Below are 12325 nucleotides of genomic sequence, written 5' to 3' on the forward strand. Positions count from 1 at the left end.
GTCGCCATGCCGGCGACAGCCCGCCGCACGCTCGGCCAGCGATGCCTACGCTGAATCCGCCAGCCCGCAAGGCCGCCGTCGTGCGTTCGGCCAGCGCCGCTCGCGCTGGATTCGCCCGCCCGCAACCGCTGCCGCGCTGAAAACCTAATTCGTGGTGATCTCGGATATCTTTTATAGACGACTCGACGCCTGGTCTGTTTGAGGTGGTACGGTTGAACCGAAAGGTATATATATATATCATCCAAACCGTGGTGTCAGTGTATACATGGATAATATATATAGGGACATGCACTCTAACAACATGGCTAACAGTTGAACGATATAGTTGAGCAAAAGTAGTCCATACTTCGCACTGTGCTTATGTTTATCAGCAAGTCAAAATTCATTTTTGGCAGCTCATAACAGAACGGTAGCAATTTGCTCTCTCTCTCTCTCTCTCTCTAAACAATTACAGGATTTTGTTTCAAAATAAAAGTGAACAATTACAGGATAATGAAATTATAGTGATGCAGGAGTAAACAGACACACCCCCAGTCAAGTGTCAGCAGAAAGGGATGAGCTTCTTCACAAACTTCTTTACGTTGGACTCTACTGCTGGAATGTCTATATTCGAAATAGAAGAAACCAAGCCGAAGTACTCCCCACCTTGTCTGCAACGTCTCTGCAGGCCAGGGCAGGCTTTGATCTCCAGGAACTTGAGGGCTGGGAGCCGCTGGAGGAGACCCTGTGGAAACATCTCAACCCCCGGGCACTCCTCAACGCTCAAGCTCTCAAGGGAAGCGAGGCCATCCATCCCATCAGGCAGCGCTTTCATCTCACCACAGTCATCAACGCAGAGATGCCCGAGCTTGGCCAGACTTCCAAGGTTTGAGGGCAGAGCCACCAGACTGCTGCAGCAGCGGACCGCCATTTGCTCGAGGGACGTGGGCAGCCTGGGGATCTCCAGCAAGCTCTCGCAGTGCTGTATCGATAGCCATTCCAGCTGGGGCAGCGGAAGCGTTTCTTCAGACGATGCGCCCTTCCCCTCCAGGTTCTTACAGTACCAGACATCCAGAGACCGAAGGCGAGGCAAGCACCGGAGCTCCTCCACTGGCCAGTGAACGACGCTCGGGCATGATCCGATCTCCAGTTTCTCCACCAAGGCCAAGCAGCCCCGGAACCCGAGTTGAGATTTCGACAGGTTGAACACTGACACGAAGCCGTCTTCGCCAAGGACTTTCACACTCCGCATGGTGTTCAGATGCCTTTGGTTTTGGCTTTGAGTGTCTTCTACGGGCATCACCACCTCAGCCAGCAACCCAATGTCCAGGTGGACAAGAGACGGCCAAGAGCCCATGGGCATGCTCACAGGAACAAGGCAGCGCCCAGAGTCACCTCGGCAAGATAGAAGCGTGAGAGCTGGACTCGCGGGGAAACTCGCAAGCTTGTAGCACTCGTAGACTCTTAGCTCTTCAAGCATGGGAAACATCACTGAGGCACCAGCAGGCTCTCCTGCACTGTCCTGATCTGTCCATCTCTCCAACTCAGGCAAGTACTGCAACCGCATCCTCCTCAGCTTCGGGAAAATCTGCCGGGACGCGCTGCGTCCTGCCGCCTCTGCCACATCGACGTTCGTGCACAGTGTTGTCAGGCCGATCATCCCGGATAATTCCAAGACCTCGAGAGAAGGTGACAGCCATACCACCGGCAGATCCTTGCATCTCGGGCACTCAGTGACAACGAGCTCTCTAAGGCACTGGAACATCCTAGAATCTCTCATCCATTTTGACACAGCCAAGCCACCGTACCCATGCAGCTTCAGAACCTTGAGCTCACCGTGAGGGACAAGAGATTCCAGTACCCCTTCGTCTTCATCACAGGCCTCGTTATCCAACGGATCATAATCCCGGTCGCGGCCCCAGTACAGCACCAGTTCGCTAAGGTTCCGCTTCTCATGGAGATTGGCCGCCTCTGAACCGTCGTCCTTCACCTTGCTTAGATTGAACAGCTCCAACCTGTTGCCGAGGTGTCGCAGGTCTCTGAGCTCATCGATCCCTAATCCATCTTCAGTGTCCACGATAAACGTTGTCAGCGTGTGAAGGTTCTGCAGTCGACCGAGTTTTGGCGGCATCCGTTCCAAGCTGTCGCATTCCAAGAGATGGATGTAGCTGATCTTCCTCATGGCTGACATACAATCTGGTAGGTACCGTAGCCTGGAGCATCCATTGAGCCACAGCGACTGCAGGTTGTGCAGCGCGCATAGTGAATCTGGCAGGCTAACGATCTTTGACCTGGAAAGATCAAGATACCGCAAGTGCGCCGTGTTTATAAGCTGGTGGCCATGGATGGCAGAGAGACCTTCGCAGCATAACGATCTCACTGACTTCAGTTTCAGCTCCTTAAGATGATCATGCTCATGCTCTGACTGAGTTAGTAACAATGTGTGGAGAGATGGCGTGCCTTTCAGTAACCCATTGATTCCATTCAGCTCATGACATGACACTCGCAGGTGATATACATCTTCCATCGCTGCTTTTCCTCGAACCAACTCTTCTGAAGACGCGCATTCGTCCGAGACATCTTTTGCCAGGTCGTGCATTAAGCCATGCATTCTACATATAACCGTCTCATGAAGCGAGTTACAGAACACCTTCCCTTCCACATCTTGGAGAAAGGACCTCCAGACCAGCTCGCTGAAAACGGATTCGCTTTTCTGCGCCAAATCCACCGTTCCCTCTCCACCAACATAACCGTTCGCCATCCATAGCTGGATCAACCTGTCCTTCTCCATCTCATGGTCCTTGGGAAACACCGCGCAGAACGCAAAACACTGCTTCATCTCATCTGGCAAGTGTCCGTAGCTCAGTTTAAGCATGGACAACACTTCATCATCCGTGCCTGAGCCTGTACTGGTATCAGTATCACTACTACAGCTTTCTGCAATGGCCTCCCAGTCCTGAGCTTCTTGCTTCGAACTCATCAGGCCACCCATTGTACTCAGAGCAAGAGGCAGCCCCTTGCACACGTGGACGATGCGCCTGCCGATAGCGACCAGTTCTGGTCGCTCTTGTACTCCTCTGCTGAACGCTTTCTTTGAGAAGAACTCCCATGAATCTTCTTCAGTCAAGCGTGCTAGCTCCTTGCTCGGAAGGCTGCCCATCACAGCAGACACCTGCTGGCTTCGAGTAGTGACAAGAATCACGCTCCCTGACCCACCGATACACGTGCACAGCAGCGGCTTGAGCTCGCCCTCCCACTTCTCCCGCTCTTCGTCGTCCCGCACGTCGTCAAGGACGAGCAGGAACCGTTTCCTGCCGACGACTTGCTGGAGCCGCGCTCTCCAGAACCTGCCGGCGTCAGGCAGGTCACACCTCTCGCCCGTAGCCAGCTCGACGACGGATCGCACGACAGAGGCGGCTCCGAAGTTTCCGGACACGCAGTGCCACATCCTCAGCTCGAAGTGCTTCTGAACCCTGCGGTCCGTGTACACCATCCTTGCCAGCGTCGTCTTGCCCACACCACCGGCCCCTACGACGGGCAGCACCTGCACGTTCTTCTGGTCTTGGTGGTGTCGCTGGTCAAGCAACAGCTTCACTACCTCGTCCCTGTCACCGTCTCTGCCGAAGATCTCAGCCGACCCGCCGTTCAGTGCTACCCGCACTTGCTGACACGGAGCGTGTGCGTGTCGGTGTCGCGCCGCCGGGCGCTCCGCCAGGCCTAGAGCGCGCGTCTCCAGGACAAGACCGTTCAGTTCCTTGAGGACCTTGCGCAGACTCCTGCTCACGGTGAGACGACGGAGCAGGAGAGGGTTGCGGAGGGTCAGGTACCGCCTCGTCGGCTTGCACGCCATGGGCGGCTCCGGCTCACGCTCGCTAGCTTCACGGCGTAGAGCCTCGTGCTGTAGGTCGTCGAGGACGTCGTCTGCCCGGTAGGCGACGGCCTTGAGCTCCCTCATCCACATCCGGACGACGGGGCTGGACTCGCCCTTCGCCTCGGCGTCAGGCAGCACGCGCTGCACCGCCAGCAGCGTCCGCTCCAGCATGGCACGGTCGGCGTCGACGCCCCACGTGCGGGCGACGCTCTGGACGAGCTCGTCGGCGGCCTTGCCGGCCACCCTGGCCACCACGGGGACAAGCAGCGTGTCAGCCATGCTTGCTGGTTTGCTCTCCGGTCTTGCTTGCGTTGATGCTGTGCTTACGTACGGGTGGTGAGTGAAGGACCAGGATGAATGTGGAAATGGCTAGGAAGGAACAAGAGCAGGGCGGTATTATCATGGAACGTAATGCAAGTGCAGGCTGCGGCGATTAGTTTAGTGAGAAATAATAGGAAAGAATATGAAAGCGACGCGCGATACACCACTCGTCGTACCTGTAAATTGAAGCCGGCAAGGCAAGGCGGCCGTGCCATGAGCTTGAAGCCGGCAAGGCGGCCGGGTCTTGTCCCTCGTGACGGCAGAGGTGTGCCAACGTGGCATCTGCTGTGCCAGGCAGCAGCAGTAGACTCACTAGAAAGTATCGGGAACAGTCAAGGTGGGTGCGCCCAGCCTCTCATTGTTGTGTAATAATTTCACTGCAGTGACATTTTGCGCTAGCCATCTCATGCCTCAAAAGCCAATGGCGTCCGTTCGGTTTCCTCCGATCCACGTGAATTGGAGAGGATTTGGTAGATTTAAATCCATAGCAAGTGAATATCTCTACTAACTTTTTGGAATAAGGTCTAAATAGTTACCTAAATAGTAACAGAGCCTACATGTCCAGCTCGACCATACAACAATGACACCCGACCTTGGATCGACCATGCCACCGATCACGAGCTCAGCTCACCATGCGAGTTAATTTCCCAGAGGTGAACGTTCAAGAACATCACGATCAAGGACGGGGATTCGATATAACATTCGCATCATTCAAGTGCACCACAATACACAAGCGCAGACGAGGTACATAGTCGCAAAACTTTGGCAGGCTTCTGATTCTTGGGGTAGGGATATATCAGTACAGCTTTGCCAAAACAAGGCCCCCAACCATACAGGCTCTGTGAAGACCAATAGTGCAAAATAAAAAATGAATCTAGAATAACTTTAATCCAGGTCATCTTCACCATCATTTCGAAGCCAAAGCATCGTCACTCGTATGGTTTCCCCAACCGCATCATCGCCACTCGCATGGTTTCCAATTCCAACAGCATCATCGCCTTCAAAAAAAACCAATTAACAGTGATATGGTTCAGCCTGATGCAGAGGTGAGTGTTGTAGCAGCAGTATCTTGGATGTAGATGCAAGACCGGTTGATATAGCGAAAATACAGACTAATTATGAGCTACATACACAAGCTTCATGAGTTACATGATAGTATGGTTAGGAGGCAAGGCAAGCAAGACCACTGGGTGTTGCAAATATGTAGACGAATTTTAGACGTCAAGTAAGACAGATTGGCAACACAAAATCGCAAAGATTTAAAAAAAATGGTACAGAACCAAAGTCCCAAAAGATAGGGCGTGATCATTAGAAAGTATCTCTAAATACAAATCCGTTGTCATCACTTCACTAATATAAACTTCTCATGTGATTAGACTAATTGTCGGTCAGAGACCAACAAAATTTAATGAAAATACTGCATGCCTTACAATTCAGGACGGACTGATAGAAGGCCAAAACACCGACTACATAATACTGCAATGTGAAACCACTAGAAGCTAATTCAAAGCCTTGGATAACTTAGGTCTTGTTTAGAAGCAATCCGGTTTTTATCTTTTAGCTAGGAGACTAGCTTCTTGGTTTTTAAGAAACTGGCAATCCAATTTCTATAAACTGAGACATAAACTGGTATGTTTAGAACCACCTCAATTTCTATAAACCAGTTTCTTAAAAACTGGGTGCTTCCAAACAACAGGCCATTAAGGCCAATAAATTAGTCAAAAAAAACAAGCTGGTAAATTTGGAAACTCAAAGAGCAAACATCAATCAGGGTATATAAGGCCATTAAAAGAATGTTTCATGTACCCAGTGAAAGTTGGTTCATCTTCTGGAAAGGTATGTCGTCCCAGTGGTCCTGGAATACAAGAGATATGCGAGTCAGCATCCTAAAAACATGTGCCAGCTTTGACATCACATCAGGAATGGAAACATACCTCCCCTGTTGTTTTCCACCATAACCATGTCTGGTATTATTTGCACATTTGTCATGTCTTGCTCCGTTGGCAGTAGCAGCTGTGAGCACGGATGGCTGCCCAGTGCGAACTTCATCTATGAAGCCATTATCTTGGATATTTCTTACTTTGCCTGAAATTGTTACGTCGCTGACACCCTGAATGATGTTAAATTGATCTGTGAAGCCGTTTCCAGAGGGAATTGCATTTGATGATCTGGAATCAACTGCGGGCCTCCTCTTTTGCCGAGTATTTTGTGCCACAGGAGTAACGGCAACAGAAGGCAGTAAGGATGAGTAAGAGGCAGAAGATGCTGTCGCAGCAGCTATTTTTGCAGCAGCTGTAGTGGCAGAAATAATCTGCTGTGCTCCATCACGAAGGTGAATGAAGTCTCCCTCAATCACAAACAGCTGCAAATGCAAATATAGCATGTAAGTAACACAAATGATCTAGTATCTACAGTACATATTGACTAAATTGCTAGGTTTAAATAAACCTCTGGATGACTAGCCACAAAATCGTCGAGCTTCCCGTATTGCTTCTTATAGTCATGCCAGTGAAGGGGAGCCAACATTTTCCCAAGCCTATTTGGCAGCTGAGAAAAATTGCACATCAATCAGAACTTATTCTCTTATCATAGCATGATAGCATCTTAATGGGGATGAAAAACTGACTCACAGTTGAACTTATCCTGATTCCACCCTCAGTCCCAGCAGGAACTGCACGTACAATGCAAGCCAATAGAGATCTCTCATCTAGGAGAGAAGGTTCCTTTGGTGCACGAGGTAACTGCGAACTAAAACCACCTGCAACTGATTTCATTATATCAACCTGATTTACAACATTAGGATTCTCTGTTGCACTCTTTTTCAAGTGAATCTGGGTAGTGAACGGAGGAAAGTTCAAATGTTTATGCTGCCTAGATACAGGTTCAGGTTGCTTATCAGATGCAGCTCTTTCATCCTGGTTTTAAAAAGAGAAGTAAATGTGAGACACTCATGGAATGAAGAACTATATAAGAAACGCAGTACCATAGAAACCTTGGATTCGGTATTTTGCTCTAGATGCTCAACTATTCCAATATGGTTGTTCATATTTGACAGTGAATCCTGTTCGTTTAAGATTTTTTGTTGTTCGTCACAAGATACATGTTCAGCTACATTCGCTTCAACAACCTGCGATTTTTAAAAACAAAAAAGTAACAGGGAATAACCATAAGTTCATGAGCTGATTCCAAGATACAGAAAAAACAACATAAAAAAGACTAACAGTAAGTTCATGAGTTGATTCAGTAGGTGCACTTGCAGGGCTCTGCTGTTGTTTCACATGGGCATTAAGATGGTCTGGCTGACTATCCTGGCTTGGCTTTGAGGACAACTCATCAGTATTAATAGCGCCTTGTTGTAAAACAGTCCGGTCTGATTGGGATGTCTGATAGTTTGTTTCATCTTGTGGTTGTGAGACATTTTGTACTTCCTAAACAAAGACAGATTAATTCCAAACTTAGAATGGGCACGGCATGTTACAATGTGTTAAGTACTTCAAAAAGTAATTTACCTGCTGATTTGGCCATTGTGAATTTGGTTGAATTGTAGACTGAGACTGAAAACTGCCAAATTGAGGAACACCAGAGTTGGGTGATGCTACTAAGGGTTGAGGAATGCCTTGAGGATGAATCATAAAAGCATGCATCGCAGCGATATGCGCAGCCGGACCACCGATTCCCAGTAGGGAAGAAGGAACAGGTACAGCTGAGGCACTATTGGCCTAAAAAAGTAGTTACACATCTCGTAAGTACCTTCTAAAAACAAGGTATGTTATCGTCATAAAATACGCAAGTTGCTGGAATACTGGTAACTGAAAACATAAAGGTTTCAAAAGCAGGCAAAGGAAAGGTAAGCCCAGAAGATACGGAAACAATTAATAACTGAAAACAGAAAGGACTCGAGAACTAGCCATGGAGGAACTGCAATAATAAAAGAAAAGGAAAAAGAAAACACAGTGATTGCAGCCAACAAGTCACCCAAACAACAGTGATGGTATTCAGTTTTCCCCTCACATAGACAGATATATAAATCGCTTACTGAAATAATTTAATACCTGAACAGAGACATCCACGCTTCCATTATTTTTCAACAATTGCTGGTTCCCATCTGCAGTTGCACTACCATTTGAAGCCACGCTGTTTCCCATGCTTTGAACTAGTGATGATTCAGCTGACCCTTCCCGAGAAACTTGTGGACCATCTTTTTGTGCACCAGACTGTTCCCTTGCCTCAGTTAATTCTTGCTGGAGTTGTTGTATTGTATGGAGAAGACTCCGCTGCATTTCAGCATACTGTGGAAAACAAGAGAAAGTGAATTGTAGTCTAACAAAAGGGGATATAACAAAAATTGCTGCAATAAAGGAAAACAAAGTATAGATGAATACTGGAAAGCTAAAACATACCTGCTGCTGGGAGCTAATCCAATATTGATTAAATTGCTCCATGCGCTCACGTAACTCAACTTGTAGGGATTGAGACTGCAAAGCATCCATTTCTCGAACTTGAGATACCCAAGCATGGGCTTCCCTCAACTGCTCATCTTTGTAAAGAATGTTGTCTTGAGCAGCCCTATGCTGGAAACAATAATGTAGCTATGCATAAGCAGCTGAATCTAGAATGCTAACAACACTTCATTCGTTTTTAGAGTAAGAAATAAATCACCCAACAACACTGTAATCAAGTCAAGAAGGAACTCTCCTATTAGTCCATAACCAAATGACCATGGTTTCAAAGGCAACAAGGCAAACCAAGGCAAAAGTACACCTTATCTCCTAGGCAACAAGGAGTAACTAGATCCCCAAGGCGAGCTGGGTGTCCAGGCAATGCCTTTGAAACAGAGCAAATGACATTTTCTATGCTTAGGCGTTAATACAGAAAACAAAAATAAACAGTGGCATAGACTAAGATCTTTTTTTCAAATACACAAGAGAGCTGCAAATCATTGCATTAAGAACACAATGTTACAAGACAAAAAAAAACACAGGCTAACTCTAGCCCACAGCTTGATTTTCCCTCGTAGCAAAAGAGCAAATATAACAACACAATTTAGAGACGTGCAATCAGAATGGCTTGAAATGCTGTATATTATAGAACTCGGTACATGTCAGGATATTACTGCACAGTGCATTCATTTCAGTCAATTAGCATGCCAGTGATTTGAAAATTGAAAGGTATACAAACCTCTGTCAGAGAGATCATGCATGCCAGGACAGTACAATTATTAGAGATAGAATGTCCAGTTTGAGATAAAATGCTAATGTAGTGACAGTATAAGCATAGAGATATAGCATAGACTATATAAGAAGTGGAACAGAAATGACTAGCAAAAAATACCTGTTCCTCTAATGCAATGAACTGGCTTTCTTTTTCTCGCAGATGTTCTTGGAGCTCATGAATTTGTGTAAGATGTTGGGCTCTTTCAGCTTCAGAGTTGTCGCGTTCCCTTCTGCAGGAAATTAGAAATGTGCGGTATACATTTTAATTTCAACAACATTATGGATGTTGACCTAGATAGCCCTAACCCAAGAAGCCTGACATCAGCCAGCCGATAAGCGGCAGCCAGTCCACAAGGGCAGGGATAAGAAAAGTGGACTGGGATAATAGATCTATTTCTTCTTGCTTGATAAGATGGATATATCTCCTCCCGTCTCCTTGTATATAAAGAGAGGTGAGAGGTCCTTATATAGAGAGGTTTACTTGACCCCTAAGCAAGAGACATTTATCTCTAATTAACCCTATCACTAATGGCGCACTGCTAAACCGAGTCGACTATCCATGACAAACGAGCTACTGATAGTGAATAGCTCCAGGTAACTAAATCAACAGTTTCCTCATTGTGCAGAATTCGGTGAGCTTATCAGAGCAACTTAACAAGTCCACATCACATATGTGCCCAGAGACTGAGGGGGTGTTTGGTTACACCCCGCTAAAATTTAGCCCCTGTCCCATCGAATGTTTGAACCTCCATTTCGGGTATTAAATGTAGTCGGATTATAAAACTAATTTGTCAGCCGAAGATTAAAAGACGAGACGAATCTAGTCCAGTTGGTTGGGTCTATATTTGATACTCCTATTTAAAAGTCAAACGCTTCATGTGACCCAGGCTAAACTTTAGCAGGAGCAACCAAACACCCCCTGAGTGTCATAGAATTTAAATATTTGACTCCATGAAAAACTATTCCAAGTAGTGAAATCGGGTGCTACCAATTAATTGCAGAAGTTACGTATAGTACCTGACAGTTGCCAGCTCTTTGGTCTGTTCTCTAATAAGATCTTGATTTGCCCACACCTGACAAACAAAAAAAGAAACAAAAAAGAGGTCAGACATTTTTCATTTTCTCTTACCGTGAAGATTGCAGAACATAAAATGAAGAACACAAACCGTTTGATGATCAATCTTCAGAGCATTTAGTTCTCTATCCTTGTCATTGAGTTTCATTTCTAGTTCAAGAATGTATTGCTCCCGCTCATGCAGTTGCTCCTGCTAAATCCAAACATCAAAAATATTTTCAAATAAGAGCCAGACAATCCCAGGGTAAAATGAAACCAGAACATCTAAAATTCAGTTACATCAAACGGTTTCATAGAAATAAGAATGTAACTGCATGAGCAAAAAAAATGTAAGCAGCAAAAAAATGAAACCGGAACGATAGTAGTAGTGAGGTTTCATAGAAGCTACCCTGTGTCTTATCATTATACAGGCTGGAAAAAACTGAGAGAACAATGCATCATATAAGTGTGCTGAGCATCAACTACTAATCAAATTTGTCCATCTGCATATATGTTAAAAAGCGCAATGATACCAACAAAGCTACACCCTCCACGAGCATGGCATGACACTGCTCATCCATTTCGATTTCAACAGTACAATTCAACCACTGAAAGGTGCTGGGCCATGCAGCCCCTTCAGAAAAAGTCAAAATCATGGGAAAACAAGCAGTACTACTAGCCAACTCGTCTCCAACTGGTAAGTGAAGCACACTCTTATTTAAGCTAGTAGTAGAGAAACGCTGAGCTCAAAGCAAAAGGAGCAACCTTGATCTTGGCCACAGCTGCGGCATGTTCCTTGGAAGTAGCCTGGAAGCTTTGTTGCGCCTGAATGATCTGCGGGTGTGCAATGGCCTGCGCACGCAGCTCCATCTCGACCTGCTGCAGCTGCTCCCTTTGCCGCACAACGCTCTGCAGGCGCTGCTGCAGGATGTCCTCGCTGAGCCCTCCGCTCCCATCAATGGTGATGGCGCAGAAGTCCTCCAGTCCACCCGCCCCTTCCTGCGCCCACAACACCCAAAGCGGTCATCCCCTAACGTGCCCACCTGCGGAAAATAACCCGCAGCGAGAGAGGCTGCATTTTGCGCGTCGCGCGAGCCAGCAGTCAAGGAACCGCACGCACCTCGTAGATAGCTCGGTCCTCCGACTGCCCCAGCTTCCCGTGCTCCGCGGCATCCTGAACAAGCAACAGCAGGCAGTAAGTTGTGTAGTGGGTACGGACGGTGGTGGCCGAAGGAGTGAGGGTTTTGTGCTGCTGGGGGAGCGGCGACGCGGGCCTACCTCGGCGCCATTGGAGCGGAGCGAGGAGCCGGGGACGGCGCGCCACTCCTTGCGCGCGCCCGCGGGCTCCATCTGCGGCGAGGCGGCCTTCACCTCTCCCGCCTCCCTGCGGAATCGGGATCTGCAGGCTGCGGTTAGGTTTTGGTTACGGGCGCCGCGGACCACCGACGGTGGCAACGCGGGCACGACAGCGCACGGGCGACTCCGGGGGTAGGGTTTACGGGCACCGAGAAGGGCGGCGATCGGGGAGACGGGAATTTGGGTGGGGATTCCTGCGGGACTGGCGTGGGATTGGGGGAATGAGACGGAGAAAGGAGGCGAGGCTGACCGGAGCGTGGTAGTCTATTCGATGTGCACGTGTGACGTTTTGTAGAAGGGTGATGGGCCGCGGGGGCCTTCTTGGGTTGCCAGTGTCGGATGAGTTTTGCGGCCCATCCGCAGGTGGTACCAGTGGATCTTCGATCATGAGCTTGTACAATCAGCCCAGAAAGCCCAACTGTTGACGTAAATTTTCCCTGACCCGCTTTCTTTCCTTTACTTATTAAGTCCTTGTTCGGTTAATTCCGTTACCTATGGATTGAATGGGATTGGAAAAAATTGAGAAGAAAT

The 12325-nt window shown here is 47.8% G+C and overlaps 2 protein-coding genes across 9 annotated transcripts; both read right to left on the reverse strand.

Annotated features, from left to right (window-relative positions):
- Positions 1-397: 397 nt before the first annotated feature.
- On the reverse strand, positions 398-4129 carry LOC118473134 (disease resistance protein RGA2-like). Its single transcript, XM_035961789.1, has one exon. The coding sequence runs from the start codon at positions 4127-4129 to the stop codon at positions 542-544; it is 3588 nt and encodes a 1195-aa protein (XP_035817682.1). The 3' UTR covers positions 398-541.
- Positions 4130-4831: 702 nt separating this feature from the next.
- On the reverse strand, positions 4832-12053 carry LOC100384829 (uncharacterized). Of its 8 annotated transcripts, none has more exons than XM_008648458.3 (16): positions 11717-12053; positions 11559-11612; positions 11204-11437; positions 10551-10649; positions 10402-10457; positions 9503-9614; positions 8572-8742; positions 8224-8460; positions 7681-7890; positions 7393-7599; positions 7155-7298; positions 6802-7086; positions 6620-6718; positions 6106-6533; positions 5978-6026; positions 4832-5169 (listed from the first exon to the last, which is right to left on the reverse strand). In XM_008648458.3, the coding sequence occupies exons 1-15, from the start codon at positions 11786-11788 to the stop codon at positions 5993-5995; spliced, it is 2442 nt and encodes an 813-aa protein (XP_008646680.1). In that variant the 5' UTR covers positions 11789-12053; the 3' UTR covers positions 4832-5169; positions 5978-5992. The 8 variants fall into 8 exon arrangements, with proteins under 8 accessions (XP_008646680.1, XP_008646676.1, XP_008646685.1 ...); XM_008648454.3 differs by having other exon boundaries at positions 10551-10652; XM_008648463.3 differs by having other exon boundaries at positions 7164-7298; positions 10551-10652; positions 11717-12049.
- Between the last annotated feature and the right edge of the window lie 272 nt (positions 12054-12325).

Source organism: Zea mays, chromosome 1 (genome assembly GCF_902167145.1).
Source record: "Zea mays cultivar B73 chromosome 1, Zm-B73-REFERENCE-NAM-5.0, whole genome shotgun sequence".
Classification (NCBI taxonomy): Eukaryota; Viridiplantae; Streptophyta; class Magnoliopsida; order Poales; family Poaceae; genus Zea; species Zea mays.